A 19853-nucleotide genomic window follows, 5' to 3' on the forward strand; every position below is an offset into this window, starting at 1 on the left:
ATATGAGACTTGAGAAAAAATATGTGTGCAATTCCTCACCTTAGTTCTGTCCACACAAACTGTTTACTGACAGGGCGTTTCCCACAGACCTGTAACCTGAAAACACAGAACATTGAACACTACACTGATACTGCCCTCTGCACCTATTAATAATTAGACCTTCGATCAATAAAGTCATTGCAGTTTTGCAATTCCTTTAAAATATCCGACATTTTTGTTATAAGTCCAGTTCCTTAATGCCTCTCATGGTTACTTGTGCACCAAGCAAAGGAGAGCAAATAAAAAGAAAGCACACAGCTGCTCAACGGATGTTCGTTGTTATGCAAAGCCTTTTATATGGTTTTGATTCTCTGGCTCCCTTTCATCTCTTGCATTCTCACTGTTCCTGATTGTATAACTTTACTACATGACTTTCTCAGGCAAAAACTGTGCACAATATCCACAGTGAGAGCTAGAGCAAAGAGAAAAAAGGGAAAGAAAAAATAATCATGCGAATATTTCCCAGGATATTTAGGAAATTGTGTTTAGTCTGGCAATACTGCCCAACTTTTTCCAAACTAGGCGACAGCTAAATGAAACGACAGGAAATGCATTTCTGCTTTAGTCATCACTATGCACAGGCCCAGTACAAAGCAGTACAGAGTTTTTTATTTTATATAGATGTATGTTGTCACTTTGAATTCATAAGTATTTTGAACATTTTGTTCTGTACACATGAGCAATTAGAAATTAAAATAATGGTCTTCTGTAGAACTGTTCTTTTTATGCATGTTACCTGGTTCCAAGTTTCCTTTAAACATATTTTCATTTGCTCTTTAGCCTGCCCCTGATGCTCCATTACTAGCTAATTTCTGCCAAGCCCATCAATCGTAATAATATGACTACTATAAGTGCTTTTGTGTAGAGTTGGCCAAGCACCAAATTAATTATCCACCCGCCAAAGTGGATAGCGTGACTGTTTAACTTTACTGCATTATTGATAAGGCTGACTCTATGGGACCACACCCTTCTTGTAGTGTCTTTGAACTTTAGCCAGCAATAGCAAGACAATCACCTACTCTTTTGTCTGCCATGAGTTACTGTAGTCATATATTTCCACCTCTGAAAATATATGACTACAGTGAATACAGTAAGCCATGGAGTTTTTCCTGAATGATCTGTAGAACAAAAATATCCAGTTTGGAGTCTGCAATCCTACTACAATGTGGATAGAAAGAAGTCTCTGATTATGTAGGCTTGTGTAGGTTGTGTTGTTTGCAAAAGTAGTGCAAAACCGCTTATTATGTGTTTTAGAGGCATGTGTTAGTGAGCTGGTCTCTGTGCTCAGTGGATAAGAAAAAAAAAATCAGAGGCTGATACAGTCAGGCACAAAGAGGAGGTGGAGAACTCCCAGGGACCTATTCCACAATGTCTTCAGGCCCCTTCCAAATCAGCACAGACAGTTGCTAAACGGGATTAGAAGGTCACTAAATTGTGTAACACTGAAAAAAAGAGGGGGAGAAACAGTTCAAGAATGTGAAAGAAAACAAGAGCATGCCAGAGTGATAAATGAGAGAGGTGAAGACTGATATCTGATAATGAGATCGGAATGAAGAGCAGGAGAAAAGGGTAAAGAGAACACCAGACATGGAGAGAATGAACATATGGAAGGATGAGGTCACAGCAGCATTTCCTCTGCAGTAAGAACACAATGCCGAGATAACAGCTGGTGGAGCTTTACAACCCGTATGGCCTAGTGCCTCGCCTAATCGACCCCCCCTGCTGCTCGACTAGTTATTTTGGAAAAGGTTCTAAATGGTGTTTATTTGTCCAGCTCAGTGGGAAGCTGTGCATAATAGACAGTAGGTTAAAATGTTCTTACTGATCTACATCTTAGAACCATTCTAATACTGACAAACATCAGGGAGGGGTGCACGTAACACAGAAACCCGCCTTTCATTCATTTTGTCAAAGGACAGTGCTGGACTGGATGAAAAGAGATCAAAGATGCTAAGGAAGACAAAAATTAAAAAGAGGCATGATGAAGTAAGTGAAGATTTTTTACCTGCAGATAGACACCTGCAGATAGACGTCTGCCCTCTGCTGCTTTACCGAGGAATTATTATTATAATTTGTTCTGGATTTAGCAAAAATGCAATAGACTGTGCAAAGTCAAAATGCATTTAATTTATTTATTCATATATTAAAAAACTTAGAGATAAAAAAGATCCTTTAGTTTACACTTTACTTAAATTACTAAAAGTAATATTTCTTTTTTAATATAAAAACGATGCATTTGTATGGTCGTGCAACACTTTGCAGGTGTACACAGGTGACAATCTGCTCTTTGAGCCATAGCAACAATAGTGATGCTAAAAGACTTCTGACCTTCACTCCATGTTTAAAACAGTGATCATCTAGTCATCACTTGTTCATTACAGCAGTAAGCCAAATAAATAGACAGAACTGAACTTGAATGAACCAAGCTTCACATTGTACTCATATTAGGAGGCAACATGCCCTTGTAGTTCCTGTATTCACCGTTTTCATATTTCATGGTGTACTGATGGAGCACAATATAGACAAACCAAATACTTACTTACAAATAAATAAGCACAGAAATAAAATAAAATATGATTACAAATTAAGGACAGTTGTGCCAAGGTAAATTTAATCAAGAGCAAGAATGAAGTGCATACAGTTTATATGCCACTGGACATACTTTGTTGTTGAATAAATAGCTGCAGTTATGCATCTTAATTTTATATTGTATTATAATATATAAGTCTAAATTATATTGTGGTCTAAATCATTCTTACTACAGGTCATTCATTACATTCTTCAAGCTAATGAATTGCTAATTACTTCTGTCAGTCTGTTTAGTGTTCTGTTTACACTAAAATTACACTATATGTGCCAATGATTTACAGTAAGGAAAATAAGTATTTGAACACCCTGCTATTTTGCACGTTCTCCCACTCAGAAATCATGGAAGGGTCTGAAATTGTCATCGTAGGTGCATGTCCACTGTGAGAGACATAATCTAAAAAAAAAAATCCAGAAATCACAATGTATGATTATTTGAACACGTGAGAAAGTCAATGTTAATATTTGGTACAGTAGCCTTTGTTTGCAATTACAGAGGTCAAACGTTTTCTGTAGTTTTTCACCAGGTTTGCACACACTGCAGGAGGGATTTTGGCCCACTCCTCCACACAGATCTTCTCTAGATCAGTCAGGTTCCTGGCCTGTCGCTGAGAAACACGGAGTTTGAGCTCCCTCCAAAGATTCTCTATTGGGTTTAGGTCTGGAGACTGGCTAGGCCACCCCAGAACCTTGATATGCTTCTAACAGAGCCACTCCTTGGTTATCCTGGCTGTGTGCTTTGGGTCATTGTCATGTTGGAAGACCCAGCCTCGACCCATTGGCAAACTTAAGATGTGCCTGGACATGTGCTGGTTTAAGCAGAGGAACCTTCCGTGACATGCATGATTTCAAACCATGACGTCTTAGTGTATTACCAACAGTAACCTTGGAAACGGTGGTCCCAGCTCTTTTCAGGTCATTGACCAGCTCCTCCCGTGTAGTTCTGGGCTGATTTCTCACCTTCCTTAGGATCATTGAGACCCCACGAGGTGAGATCTTGCATGGAGCCCCAGTCCGAGGGAGATTGACAGTCATGTTTAGCTTCTTCCATTTTCTAATGATTGCTCCAACAATGGACTTTTTTTCACCAAGCTGCTTGGCAATTTCCACGTAGCCCTTTCCATCCTTGTGGAGGTGTACAATTTTGTCTCTAGTGTCTTTGGACAGCTCTTTGGTCTTGGCCATGTTAGTAGATGGATTCTTACTGATTGTATGGGGTGGACAGGTGTCTTTATGCAGCTAACAACCTGAAACAGGTACATCTAATTTAGGATAATAAATGTAGTGGAGGTGGACATTTTAAAGGCAGACTAACAGGTCTTTGAGGGTCAGAATTCTAGCTGATAGACGGGTGTTCAAATACTTATTTGCAGCTGTATCATACAAATAAATAGTTAAAAAATCATATATTGTGATTCCTGGATTTTTTTTTCAGATTATGTCTCTCACAGTGGACATGCACCTACGATGACAATTTCAGACCCCTCTATGATTTATAAGTGGAAGAACTTGCAAAATAGCAGGGTGTTCAAATACTTATTTTCCTCACTGTATTACAATGTCAGTGACAACATATCTAAAATACACAATATGACCAAACATATGTGGACACCTGACCAGAAAACCTGTGATTCTTCCTAAACTGATGTCACAAAGTTTAAAGCACACAATTTTATTACAATTTCCCTTAACTAGAGCTAAGAGGCCCAAACCTCTCAACATTGCATGACAATCCCCCAGTGTACAGTCTGAGTTTCATGAAGATATAGTTTGCTAAAATTGGACTCGAGTAGCCTGTAAAGATCCCTGACCTCAATCCCACTAAACTCGTTTGGGATGAATTGGAATGCCAATTACACCACAGGCCTCACTAAGAAATCCCCCACATTTGAGCTCCAAAACTTGTGGAAAGATTACTATACTATAACAAGGTTACTATAACAACAAAATGAGACTAAAGCTGAAAAAACAAACATATTGACATAATGATCAGTTTCCCTTAACAGTTAAAGCAGCTATTCATTCAGCAACAATGTATGTCAGTGGTATATGTACTGTATATACAATATTTCTTAAACTTTACTACTTAAATGTATAGTATTTTCAATGTGAGTGAATTTCTGTGAATGCTTGGAAAGTGATTTATAAAATCAACGACTTGCAAAGAAACAAAGCCTGGTTTACTTTGGAGCTAACTTTCCAAATTGATTGTGCAGCCTAACAATGTTATCTAAACTCGATTGTTGGTTATGACACAAAATAAATTATTAGCACACCAAAAAGGATGTGGAAATTTGCACACTGTGTTATGCTATGTGATTCATATTCCACTGCTGGTCTTCTACTTTTCTTTATCAAATTATAAATAAAAACTACTGCCACCTCCTGGAATGGAGAGCTATTACCTATCAGTCAGGATGTACAGAAAATGCATGACAGCTATGTTTCAGCCTGCAGGACATGAGACTTTATCAGATTAGTGTGTCATGCTCATAAGTATAAATCTTTGTTTAATACTGCATTCTACAGTGGCCTGGATTACTTTGAGAAGTCATAAAACAGCGGTTTGAGTGTTGGACTTCTGGTTTGAAAGTTGTGAGTTCAAATTCCAGCACCACCAAGCTGTGACTGCTGGGCCCTTGACCAAGGCCCTTAAACCCCTAACTGCTCAAATTGTATTTATTCAATACATGCGGTAAGTATTACATTTGTTTTTGCAATCTGGTCTTTAGGTCTTTCACCAATCATAAATCTATATAAGGAATTCTTTTCATTTGTATTTCATTTAATGTGTTTATCTCCTAGTCAATTAAATCTAATACAAGTTCATAGTTTTATGTGTTCTTTGATCTAGCATGCTTATTTTAGATAATCAGTTCATTTTCAAACTTAATGGACTGAAGCCCGAAGAAACGAGTCTCTAAAACTAAAACTTATCTTAAATTTATGGAGTAGGGCAATTGTGTAAATAATACAGGTTAGAGTGACACAACAAAATCCCTACATACATAATCATAGAACCTGTTAAAATTGTGGTTAATTGAGTCAATGTACGTGGCTAGAAATAGGGTTAAATAACAGCAGTAAATTTAAGTGTGGATGACCACCAAGTGTGCGTGTGTAGAGCGCAGTTACAAGTGAAGGAAGGTTGACATATATCAAAGCTAAGGGTGAACAGGAAAGCTGAAGTCTAACGCCAGAAATGCTTATCCAGAAAGCAAATATAAACATTAAATGCTTTCTGCAGACACTGGTTTTTTTTTTTTTGCTAACACATTTTTGGAAATTAGCCACATTTCAGGTTGCAACAATATTCTGCTCCATGATTTTTTTAAGCACATAGAGTAGTGTAGAAAGGTGTTTTGTACATGCAAAAGACTTGCTGTAAAGCAAAATGCCTTATAAATGTATAAAGTTAAAGAGCAGTAACAAAATAAACAGTCAATATTTGTTGTCAATACTCATTTCTTTGAAAACAAAATAAAAAATTATTATTAATGTTATATTATTATTATATTTATTTATTTATTTTTATTATATTTATTGAGTTTGTTACAAAAAATGCTTTTTAATATATTTTTATGCAATTTTTTTATTAGATAATTATTGTTTGAAAAAGATTACTCTATTAACTCAATATTTGTCAATGCAGAATTAATCTGTTGCAAAATTTGTACTAAACAGTTAAGGTGCCTGAAACTTTTTTTTACTATACTGAATTTCCCATGAGAAACCAAAAAGACCAGATTCTCCTATGAGTCACCACAAGGCTGTATCAGCAGTAGGTTGCTCAAATAAACACAGCTGGATAACTGGGACAAGATGTGGACACAAACAAATTAATGAAGCAAAGGTGGTGGTGGTGGTGGTGGTGGTGGTGGTGGGGGTTATAGTGTGTGTGTGTGTGTGTGTGTGTGTGTGTGTGTGTGTGTGTGTGTGTGTGTGTGTGTGTGTGTGTGCGTGCGCGCGCAAGTGTGTGTGTTCGTGTTACTTGGTTCATTGGCCTTGAAAGCCACCTCTCAACACAGAGGTCTTCTGTCTCCTGTGTCTCTGTATATAGGCTCCATGTAAGCCAGCAAGCCAGTAAGCCAGAAAAGTTCGGATAAAGAGAGAATAATGGGGTGGGTGATTAGGATGCCTTGAGCTGGAAAATAAAGCTGTAGGCCAGGAGGTGCACAGATAAGCAATTACTACTGCAGTGAATCACACAGCAGGGAAGCTGTTTTCCAGCAGTGTGATCATCACTGACACACCTTGAGTAAATAAAGTGACACACAGACACACACACACACAGTGATAATAATAGCCTGCATTTAAATACAGTGAATTCAGAAAGTATACAGACCCCCTTCACTTTTAAAAATTTTGTTTGGTTGTCAGAATGGCAGATAATCCCCCAATACAGGTATGAAATTTTGTTGTGTCATAACTAAAAATAATATAAAAGTTCTAGGTTGTTATTGTTGCCAAAGGCATAGATATTTTTAGAATTCTGTTTTCACTTTGTCATTACAGGGTACTGAGTGTACAATTTGAACAATTGTAGTATCAGCCTGCAACATAAAATTGAAAAAAGTGAAGGGGGCCTGAATACTTTATGAATGCACGGTATGTGAGCGCACAGTAAACTGATCTGTAGAACAAAAAATAAGTGGATCATTTTTACAATAAGATCCAAAACAAGCGACTATATCATTTAAAAAAAATGTTATCTGACAAAAGCACAGGTACAAAAAACCCTGTATTAATATATGAACTGTTCATCTGAGAAATGGGCAAAAGTCTTAGATCTTTTTATGATCTTGATGGTCACAAATCATTGATCATCATTAAAAAACAACAGGAATTAAACAAAAACACTCTTGAGAGCTCCTGTCTAACCATTTGCCATGAATGGTGGTAAAAGCAAGAAACATGCAGATTCACTTATATAGTCAGTTTGTACACAAAGCTAAAAACATGCTAATGATTAAAATGTTCTTGTTTTTGTAAAAAGCTGTCTGCTTGTTATGTTTTCCCGCAAAGAGGCTAAACATTTAAAGAAATCAAAGGGAAAACATACTTTATCAGTTTTCTTTATCTATTTGTTTAATTCTTGCTCATTTGCTAACCAGTGATTTGTTGTTAAGACAAAAAGGCTTCATAATTTGTAGTTTCAGGCTTGGCCCTTTTTTTTCCCAGGTGTGAAGTATTAAGACATTTTTACAGGGGTATGTGAGAATAGTTGCTTTTTACCGGAAGTGCAACAGAACTTGGAAGATATATTAAGAGAATGACCAAAAACAATTAAATAAAGAACAGATTGCTTTAATACGTTTTCCATTTTTTAAATCAGAATGCCAACCTGAACCAAACTCAGAAGCTCTGACATGACATGCAGTGGGTTAGAAAAAATCTGCAATGTGTAAAATTCCTTAGTGCATCTCTTATCAGCACCTACAAGTAAGGTTTTCTGGAGGTTGTTGCTGATACAGATATTACAATTATTTCCGCATGTTTTTCTTTTTAAACCAAGACTGTAGATTATTAGATATACAGTATAACATTTACCTAATATAGCTGACGCTGCCGAGACTGAGCAGTTGAGGGTTTGGAGTCTTGCTCAAGGACAGTGGTTGCAGGGTGGTGCTGGGATTTGACTTCACCTCATTGTGATAAGTAGCACAAAGCCTTCTATGTTATTTCTAGCATTGTTACTATGTTTTTAATTTTCAATAAAAAAATACTTATTTGCTTTTTAATCCTATACCAAGTACTTTCAAGCTCAGTATTATCAATATTTATATAAATACATATACCAATGCTTCTATGAAATAATGTTGTGTGTGTATTTTATAGTTTATTTCTGAAAGGCATCATTATTAATGTTTAATATTCTGGACTGGTCTGGTTCTGTTACAATTATTTTACACAAACCATTCAAACTGTTACATAATTTCTTAGAATGTAAACATATCTCTTCCTTCGGCCTGTTTGTTCTTTGACTGATTTGCCTTCCTAGTTTTTGAAAAAAGTATTTTAGAAAGTTCAGATCAAACAGTGTTCCCAATGTATAGGAGTAAGTGACAAAATTCTGACTTGTTTGATTTGTAGGACACCATTTTCAAAGGTAAGATACCTTAGGCTTTATTCATGAGTTTACTGGTGAGGGTTAAACTCAAGAACCATCAAGATGCTTTCAGACTGTAAATAATATAAATAAACTGCTACAATGGCTAATAAAACATAAAAGCATTTAACTAATAAAATTAAATGCTAATTAAACCTCTATATAGTATTTAAAAACAGAATGTATGATTTGCAAATCTTGTAAATGCATATTTTATTCACAATAGAACTTAAAAAACATATAAAATGTTTAAACTGGGAAATGTTACCATTTTGGAAAGAAATACAAGGTAATTTGTAATGCAATGGCTGCGTCCATCCCAAAAAAAGTTGGTACAGGGCCATGTTTACAACTGTGGAGGATCCCCTCTTCTTTTAACAACAGTCCGTATATGTCTGTGAAAAGAGGAGGCGAGTTGCTGGAGTATGGGAAAAGATAAATTGCCCTATTTGTGTCTGATACAGGATTCTATATGCTCAACAGTCCTGGATCTTCTTTGTCATATTTTTCATTTCATTATGTGCCAAATGGTTTCAGTTAGTAAAAGGTCTGGACTTCAGACAGGCCAAATCACCAACTGGAGTCTTCTACTATGAAGAATTGTAGAAAAGAAATACGCAAAGAAATATTCAATGATTTCCTGAAAAAGATGTCACTTGAAAGAATTCTATGTTGTTCTAAAACCTGTATATTCTTTTCAGCATTAGTGATGCCTTTTCATATATGAAAACTGCCAATTTCATGTCCAATTTATTTGCAATTTTAAAATCTTTTTTTCATTTCTATTTTATTACACAATTTGTATTTACATAAATCAGTCTTCATAAATAGAATACTTAAAGTCTGGTTTACTTAAAAAACAATCTCTGACGACATTGCATTGAATGTCTCTGCTCTGGAGTCGGCACACTATTTCCTGTCTCCTGTCTAGGAGGAATTTCCTGCCAAAACAGTGACAGGAACATGGCTTGAGAAAGGGAACCCCTTCTTTCCTGTGCTTGTGGTGCCAAGCACTGTTTGTCACACATACTCACTCACACATATATCCTATATCCTACACCTTTATACACACATATGGAAAAGCAGTTGTCTGGACAGTTGAAAACAACACACACACACACACACACACACACACACACACACACACACACACACACACACACACACACACACACACACTTACAGATGCTCTATCAGTGATGTGTACACAGTCCTTATCCTCGAGACAGCTTCATCATGTTTTAGTCAGACATGAGCTATAGCTTTCAAATGTGAAAAGTCTGTGATACATGGCTCTCACACTATCTATCCACTTTCATACACCTGTGCCACCCTCCACAAACACATGAGGTATTTCGCTAACTAGGGCCAGAGCAAGGGAACGAAAGAGAGAGAGCCAATGAGAGGTCACCAAGGTTGCCAGATCAAAGCTTCTGCTTCCAAATGGATGGACATGAATTCTCAGCATGGTGTAGGACTGTGAATAACCTATTGTTCCCAAAGTTTTTTCAGCTGGAACTGAGCTGAAAATTTGTACAGATGATTAACACCATTTCAAAGTTTTGTGAGGCACATTAATGTTTTTACAGTTTTTACATGTATTGGTTTAGGTGTTGGTATTCTTGCTGTTGTCCTGAAGTGTCTGATACCAGAAGTCTACACAGAAATTAGTTTAGAGCCTGTAAATCAACTCTGACATTTTTTGGATGTGGGAATCTACGCAGGAAATCCTTAAAGAGGAATTCATTCAGGAGTGTTAGTCGTGTCATGATGTGCTCTGTAGGCATGGCTGCTCTGATGGGAAAAAACACAGTAGCTTTTGGTCAGAGAAAAAATCTATGCACCATTGGAACGCAATAGTCCTTTTTTTCGAAATGTCACAGACATTAACTTGACACAAAAGACATCTAGATGACGGATTGTTCCAACACTTACTCACACAAACTACTTTCTACGCACACGCAAACACATACAGTAGTCCTTCTTCCCTTAAGTACTGCTCGGCGTGGGAGGCTTATTAGACATTTCTGGCATGAAAACAGACCCCCTTTTATTCCATGCTGTTTTTTTCACCATTCTGTCTTTTCTCTCCTCCCCGCAGACCATTGTAAGGGACTTGCACTCAAAGTAGTGAACACCATAAATTAGCCATTGCCTTGCTGCTCCGCTTGGAGACGTGCAGCTGGACAAGTGCCTCAGTTGTAAAATGTGGTGTGTAATTTTCACGAGGCACAGTGGAAAATAGGGAGGGTGTGAGAGCAATAAAAAGGACTTTTCCTATGAGGGGGAGTGCTTTTTCCTGACATCTGGATATTCTATTATTTTCATAATTATTATAATTTTTAATATATATTAATATAATGTGTATTTATATATATTAAGAGATATATTTGACCAAACATTGTGTGTGTGTGTGTGTGTGTGTGTGTGTGTGTTGCATTGCACAACCTATACATTTTATGGAATCATATTTTACATGGAAGCCACACACACACACACCCTCCTGGGTGTTGCCGCCCAGTAATAGGTAAAATATGAGAATATGTGGTGCTCAACGCATAGACCCATAGTTCCCGAAAGTATCACAGTCACTCATCCTCAGTTCACATGCATTTTAGAGTAATGAGTCTGAAGACAAGGCACTGCATGTCCATTCCAGCTGCATCCTTTCAGTTTGAAAGACTTGAGTCAACACCTGCTCTTTATCTTATCATGACATCTTGTCATGAAATCTGAAGACTGCCCCCATCGCCCACATCACCTTGGTCCTGTTTTTTTTTTTCTTTCTGCAATATGATTGTGGTTAGGCGTCTAATTCCAGGAACCCACAAACAATAGGATGCACTATCAAGATTTAGGTCAACTTTATTGAAGAAATCTCAGGATGGTATCTCAGCAAATATAGACTGTATTAGTGAGCAGAAGGATGTGAGTTTAAATCATAAAACCTATGTATGGCCTTTGAGTAAAAGGATTAATCCTAAGAAAATCATCTTAGAGTTTGAGCTGTGTTCTTGATAACCCGTAGATGTGAATTTTTAAAGATTAAGCATAATCCAAAGTGAAACCTGGCACTGAAGTGCTAGATTTACTTGATTTGTGGAAATTTTGCCAAACAAGTAACTGTACAAAGTTCTCTTTGGCACAATCCAAACCACTTGGTGTAATCAGGGTTCAACTATAAACATTTACAACCAGCACCCCACAAAGACCTCATTGAAGACTATTGCATTACAGAAACCACATTAGTTTCAGTAAGAACTGGACCTAACAGGTCATACTAATTTCTCCCTCCCAAACCACATTAGCATTACTGAAACTGTAGTGCATCCAAGGGCCGAATCATTCCAAAGAATAGGGCGTTTTAGTGCTGAAGGGAGAAAGTGCAATTGTCTTCTGCTTCTTTACATTCCACTCCCACCCCATTTCCAGGCTAGTGATTAATTCACTCATGGTGATACTTTTATAGCTATTTCAATGCTACAGGTAGCATGTTATCTGTGTGGACTGATAAGCTTGTGGAAGACAAACAGACTTCGCCCCATTCCAACAACCATGAGCATTGCTGTTGCTGTTTTTTCATGATGGGCTTAACTCATCCTGTTTCTCAACTGATGAAATTAAATCATGTCTAGTTGAAGCAAACAGATTGGCAATAGTGCTGTTACTCATCAGTGCTCATGTCTATAGATGACTCACAACAGGTGTGATGGAGAGCTTTGCCATTGGGGAACAGCAGAGATCTTTGATAAAATATGATGTGAATCAGATGTAATGACAGTCATTTGACCAGCTTGAATAGAAAATAAAACACTTGTTCAGTTATGCAGAAACCTCCTGTTTATCTGATTGCTATTCTAAGCCATAAATTACAAATATGCTGACTGCAAAACAATGTCTGAAAGAATATCACGGTATCATAATATGTTCAAAACTTATACTGTATCTATAACAGTAATAGTGTCGGTAGGACTCATCAAGAATCATGAATCGTTCATTCTCTGAGCAATTTTTGAAATTTTAGAATGATGTTAATATCACAAACTGAGTTCACCAATTTAAACTCCTACTTTAAATACTAAGTGCATTAAATAAACATTATATGACCACTCTATCTCACCCATATGCAATTCTACTCCAGACTGTTAACACTAACTTGGTTGCACACAATTCTGTCAGCTGTCATTGTAGATTGTAGCGTTAAGATTTTCCTTCACTGGAACTACAAGGGCTAAAACCTGTTTCTGCATGGCAAAATACATTTGCACAATAATTATTACTTATATTGTGCAAATACTTTGCACAATAAAAAGCTTGATGGTTTACCAAGGTGGGACTGGAAACATATCTAAACACATATGGTTTAAACTGGAAAGCTGACCACACACCATGCCTCCACACCAAACACCAGTGTCTGAGCTCACTAATGCGTATGTGCCTGAATCTCATAGCTAAATGGGATAAATCCCAAGCCACACTCTAAATTTGAATCTAAAGCCTTCCAAGTGGTGACATATAACAGCAAATGGAGAAATGGGATGCTCATAAAGCATATGAGTGTAATGGTCTGGTGTACACAATCTTTTATCCATTTAGTGTATTTGTAAAAGATAAAAAAATTATTGGTTTGAGTTTTAGTTCATGTTGCCTGAGCCACTTATGTAGTGGATAAGCACAGAAATATGCTGTATGTATTTGTTTGAACAAAGTAATTGTGTTTATGTGGTAAAAATATTTTGATTAATGTGACCATTTAATATTGTTTTGTCATTTTAGATCAATTGGGAATTCTAATCAATCAAAAAGAATCACTACATACCTCAATCACAGGTTTAACATAATCCTTTAGTTGATCTATAACAAAAAAAAAGATGTTTTATTGACACCTTTGTCTTGTAAAACACAAAGCCTTATATGGCATGGTGTAACTGAATGCTACTCAGGTTTATCTTTCATCAGTTAGATTGCTCAATCGATGATAGGAATACGCCCTCCTTACTTTACTTTTATGACAACTAACATTGAGATCATTTTAAACATAAAATGTCTATATAACTTTCTGACCAGTTAAAACCCTAGTAGTGCATTTGTGTATTTCAGTTCGATTTTGCTACCTACTTCTGCTCCCTTTTTGCCTTTGTTGGAATATCCAGAATCCAGCAGACCCACAGAAAGCATCTGAGCATCTGGTTTTGAGAACAACCTATAAAAAATATACACCTGTCTGTTTTTTACTGAACCAAATGCCTATGTCCTGGTCTTTATCACATTCCAACTGTAATCTCATCACCATGCTCACAAAGCAGCTGTGTGTATAGGGACCAAGAAATCCTTAAAAAATATAAAGCATTTAAAATATTTTTCAGTTACTTGACCAAAGAATTAATGGAACATGGCTTCAAAAGTTTGCATTTGATTTCTTGCCATTTTTGAGTAAAGAAATACACAAGAAAGTTTGTGATATGGAGGGAGCTCTCCGGCATGAAAGGCAAATTCTTTCAATCTAACAGCTCTCAAATTCTTGTCTCTACCCTTCCTGTGTCTCAGGACAAACACATTCCATTGAACAGGATAACCGAAGCATGTCTCCCGCTTGACCGTACTCCCCCACAAACATGCACACGCCTAAATTGTCCATAATCACTTAAAGCAGTTTCGTCTCCATTTACATAATAGTAAACTAGTTAAATCAGTTAAATAAATAACGAAGAAAGATTTAAAAAAATCTCTCCTTTTGTCTCCATACAAACTTGCATTTAGGACCACTTGAGCGGTCGTGCCATTGTTAATCCCTGGGTATTAACTTACTCTATATGTACCCATTTGAGTGAAAAGAGAATTTGAGAAAGCATGATAAAGTTCCTCTGTGTGTGTGTGTGTGTGTGTGTGTGTGTGTGTGTGTGTGTGTGTGTGTGTGTGTGTGTGTGTGTGTGTGTGTGTGTTTGTGTGTCTCATTGCATTAGCAGACATTTGTCCCTGCATGCATAAGTTCTTTCAACCTGCACTAACTGTTTTATTTATTTGTTCAACAACTTGAGAAGAAATATCGTTTTACAGGTGAAACAGACATAATCACATTTTCGCTTTACTCGGATGGCTTCCTGAAAAAATGATTAGCACAGCATAAGCATGTTTCAGCCTGACTTTGATTTACATTAATGGGTTTTTTGCTTTTAGAAACTCGACCAACCGTTCTTTTCAATTTCATCACACTTCTATTTCTCAATAGATGTGTCATCCATCATGTTTTAATGTAATAGGAGAAAAGTGCCCTTTTTTTTTTTTTTACACTTTTTTTTAATGATGGAGATGTTTTATTTAAGGTCACTCAAGTTTAGTACACTTCAGAAGATATTTATATTAAAAATTATATTTAAATGTTACATTTGCGATACATTTGTTTAACTCCGGGATATTTTTTCATAAAGACTATTTCAAGTAACAGAAAGCTCAAAGAGTTTAAAATAAAAACTGATTCTTTGTTAAAATAACTCAGACGCAGTTAAAACAATTTTAACTTGATTAAAGGAAGGAAAAAAGGAGACTGTTGTAAAAACACTAGTACCAGTTGCAAGTGCATTCCATTCACTTAAAAGCCACAGAACTGAAATTCGACATGGGAGATTATGATTGGTCAGAGGGAGGGACTTTTGGGCGGGACCATGAAAACGAGTATAAAGCTGAAGGTCTCCCTCACTTGTGCCCTGTGCATTCATTTGGCTGCCTTTTTGCTCTCTGTCCATTCTGCTCTGCTCTTACTCATTTACTGACTCACTCAATCACTTCAATCAAAATGAGCACTCGTAGCTATTCTGTGCGTTCCTCTCATGGGTCCATCCAGCGCAGTTCTGCATTGCCTGCTTACCGGGCAGCCAGCATCTATGCTGGAGCTGGTGGCCAAGGCACTCGTATCTCTTCAGCCTCCTATAGTGGTGTACAAAGTGGGCTGGGATCCTCCCTGTCCTGCTCCTTCCAAGTAAGTGCCTCTGGGACCACAGGCGAGATCATGGGCAACGAGAAGATGGCCATGCAGAACCTAAACGATCGCCTGGCCTCCTACCTGGATAAGGTTAGGAGCCTGGAGAAGGCTAACAGCAAGCTGGAGCTGCAGATCCGTGAGGCTCTGGAGAAGCGAGGTCCTGACGTACGTGACTACAGCCGCTATCAAGCCATCCTGGATGACTTGCGTAAAAAGGTGAGTGACTGAAACGTTTCTCTAGTTTCTCTAGTTCTGGTCTCCTGCTGGGCCCTAAAACCAGACAGGCCTTTATGAAAGACACAGTTCTGGCCTTCAGACTGTGCAGCAATACTGCACAGGGTCTATTTGTTCTTAACACTTTGACCTTGCTTCCACCTAGCAGTACTTTTTCTTTTTTTTACTTTTATAGGGAAGGTGATAAAAATTATTATTATAAATAGTTGTAGTAGTCGTAGTATTGACTGTGAGGACATCCAAGCATAAAATATATACATTAAGAAATAAAACAATAGCATGTCTTTGTCAATCCAAGCTTGGTCTTAGTCTGCCTGAGGACATCCAGGTGTTTTTCCCAGTCTATTAGACATAACAAAGTTGCGTTTAATGTCTGAGAACAAAAGATGAAAAGCAAAAGGAGTTATGGTTTTAAAATAACTATCAATGACCTTAGTGAGGCCCCATAATTCTTTCTTAACGCTGCCATGTTGTTGAATAAGCAGTTCTATTCTTTGTTTATTCATCACCGCATACCAAGAGATTCTGTGATTTCCTGTAGACTGAAAAGTTGAAATAGTCAAGGGACTGAGCTTGACTTATATACAATTTCCACCTGAGAGACATTAATGGTGACAATGTTATAACCATTTAACACATGTCCCAAGTCTTACATTTAACAGAAAGGCTTTTTAACAGTAACTTCTGGAAAGAGGATTATTTAGTAGATTAGATTTTGTTCAGCGATAACCAACCTGATGCAGAGAGACAAATACGACAAGCAATGGCGTTACGTTACCTTTTTCTGCTTTATTTCCAGGCAACAAAACTTAGATGGTGTAAATACAAAGCAATGTTGAGTCAGGTATATGGTTGTCACTCAGCAGACAAAGCCAAGAAGCTTGATCACATATAAATGGGCATGAAGTTTGCATTTGTCAGGGTCAGTCAAGCAAGAATACTTCATACTATGTTAAGTGATGTGACTTACTAAGATAAAAACATTTAGAATTATTTCATGACAATAACCATTACAATAAATGTTCATTAAAAAGTTTTAATAAGTGCTTTATTATTATTATTTTTATTTTATTTTATTTTATTTTATTTTATTTTATTTTATTTTATTTTATTTTATTTTATTTTATTTTATTTATTTATTTATTTTTATTAATTTATTAATTAATTTATTTATTTTGTTACATTTTGGTTTATTAAAGTTTATTAATAATATAATTGTGATACTTAAAAAACATTTAGAAAGACAGACAAGTCAATTCATGAATGCCATTTATGAGCCTTTAAAACTAACTGGCATTAGATCACTGGCATTTACCATGATTGGTTCCTTCTTTTTCTTCCAATGAAAATAAATGTTTTGCATACTAACTTACACACCGGACCTCCCAGGCAAGAAAAAACGAGAAAGCTGAATTAGACTCCACCCTGCCTCCACTGTCCCCTTAAACAAGCTTTGCCAATGAATTAGTTGTTTGTTAATGATTATCCTCAGGACTCTGGCACCTGCTGTTCTTCTGCTCTTATCTAAGCAAACAAAAAATGCAGAACAGAGAAGACATCTGCTCCTCTGGCAGATGAACATAGCCCAAAATGTCAGCTTTCACTATTGACACAAGTGTTTTAACACATCCTGTATAATATGCTTAGATTAGTCCCTAAAACTGCCTACATTTATTACCTCTACTTTATGACTGTTTGCAGGTCTTTGATGCTACTGTGGATAACGCACGACTCGTGCTCCAGATCGATAATGCTCGTCTGGCAGCTGATGACTTCAGAGTGAAGTGAGTACAGTTTTTGGTGGCAAATCATATTTTCACTATAAAGTAAGCATAATAAAGCATCGCATGGCTTTGAGAGATACATTGCACTGCATTAACTGATCTGATCTTTTTTAATAGGTATGAGTCTGAGCTGTCCATCCGGCAGTCAGTCGAGGCCGATATTGTCGGCCTCAGGAAAGTCATCGACGATACCAATATGGGCCGCATGAACCTGGAGAGTGAGATTGAAAGCCTCAAGGAGGAGCTCATCTTCCTCAAGAAGAACCATGACAATGTATGTGAAGTCTCGCATCTTTAAATAACAGAGTAAAAGTGTTATTCAACAAAAGTAATGTTGCATAATTTTTGACATGATTTTTTTCTTTGGCTTTATAGGAGGTCATTGAACTGAGAAACCAGATTTCTCAGTCAGGAGTGCAGGTGGATGTTGATGCACCTAAGGGACAGGATCTGGCTCAGATCATGGCAGAGATAAGAAGCAAGTATGAGAAGATGGCCCAAAAGAACCAGGAAGAGCTCAAAGCATGGCACGAATCACAGGTACGGTGTAATATAGATATTTTGAGAATGCTTTAATAAATCAATGTATTAATCTATTAATCCTATTTCTTACACAGAGTGTTTTCAGTTTTTAATTTGTAATCTGAAAATGCCATATTTACAGATTCAGGAAGTGCAAGTACAAGTCTCACAGAACACAGAGGCCCTTCAGGGTGCACGGACAGAAGTCACTGAACTCCGCCGACAGATTCAGACACTACAGATCGAGTTGGAGTCGCAAAATAGTCTGGTGGGTTGCTTTGGTATTTCTCCTTGTGGATGAATGGATGTGATGGATGAAAAATGAGAATATTATAAACATTATGAGAGTTTAACTCACAACTGCTTCAATTGATTCCTAATCAACATTTAACAGACTTCTGATGGTAAACTGTAATTGGTTAAAAATTTTAGTTGCATTAAAACTTGGTTTCTATGCCTGTTGCAGAAAGCTTCACTGGAAGGCACACTGCGGGAAACAGAGATGCGCTACAACATTGAAATCGAGAACCTGAATTCTAATATACGGCAGCTGGAGGCTGAGCTGATGCAGCTGCGCAACAACATCCAGCAGCAGACACAGGATTACGAAGTTCTTCTCAACATGAAAATGAAGTTGGAGGCTGAGATCGCCACCTACAGAAGACTTCTGGATGGTGAAGACTTCCAGTGAGTTTGAAACTTACCTTTATTTTTTTATTTTTTTTTACCAAAATCTGATGATTCAAGCGTCTTTGCACTCAGTTAATAACAGAAATCTTTCTTAGGCTGGAAGATGCTGTTGATGAACAGAAAAGGGTAAAAGTGATGACCGTCACACAAACACTCGTGGATGGAAAAGTGGTGTCCTCAACCACGGAGACCAAGGAGAGAAAGGTGTAATCAAGTCATCAAGCCTTCTCCGACAACACAACACTAACAACTCATGACACTGTACTGATAACTATTCAAACAATGTTTGGAGAAAATAAATTATTTATTGCATCCATAGTTCCTTACTTAAATTGGGTCTGTGCCAATAAATTTTTTATCATGAATAAAGTTATATTTTCAGAATATTTCTAGGTAACAACTACTAAAAGCAAAGTTAATTGCACACAATATTTGTTGAAAATTACCAATATTGTGTACATTATTCACAATGTGTACAGTTTGTTGTTTGTTTGTTGTGTTGTACCGAATAAATGATGAAATAAGTCTCACTTTCATTTTTGGATTGCAGTAATTTCTTTTGCAGCTGATACGAAAAGCTATGACAAACTATATATAAAAAAAAAAAAGGATTAGGTGCCTATTCTTGAGTCCTGCTCATGTGCAGTCATTTGAAATGAAGTTGCTATTTTAGTCCCTACAGTTGAGGCAGATATTTGCATGAATATTTACAAAACAAAGTTTGACCTGGCCTGAAAACAATGAGTAAGCTCACATCATATTTAAATGACCTAAGGCAGCTTTTACATTGTTTAATACTTGCAGTTGATCAGCTGAAGTTTTCCACCTATACTTTCGGTATATACTTTTTGTATCAAGCACAATGTATAATATACTAATAGTTCAGTATAACATTTTGCAAAATGTACAA

The 19853-nt window shown here is 36.9% G+C and overlaps 1 protein-coding gene across 1 annotated transcript; it reads left to right on the top strand.

The window, feature by feature from the left end:
* The first annotated feature begins 15335 nt into the window (after window positions 1–15335).
* Window positions 15336–19477, top strand: krt18a.1 (keratin 18a, tandem duplicate 1). The gene is made up of 7 exons (XM_083521198.1): window positions 15336–15929; window positions 17649–17731; window positions 17849–18005; window positions 18107–18271; window positions 18396–18521; window positions 18720–18940; window positions 19039–19477. Exons 1-7 carry the CDS (start codon window positions 15351–15353, stop codon window positions 19151–19153), a joined length of 1446 nt encoding a protein of 481 aa, XP_083377324.1. The 5' UTR covers window positions 15336–15350; the 3' UTR covers window positions 19154–19477.
* Window positions 19478–19853: the final 376 nt, after the last annotated feature.

The sequence above is a fragment of the Silurus aristotelis genome (genome assembly GCF_946808225.1).
Source record: "Silurus aristotelis genome assembly, chromosome: 19".
Classification (NCBI taxonomy): domain Eukaryota; kingdom Metazoa; phylum Chordata; class Actinopteri; order Siluriformes; family Siluridae; genus Silurus; species Silurus aristotelis.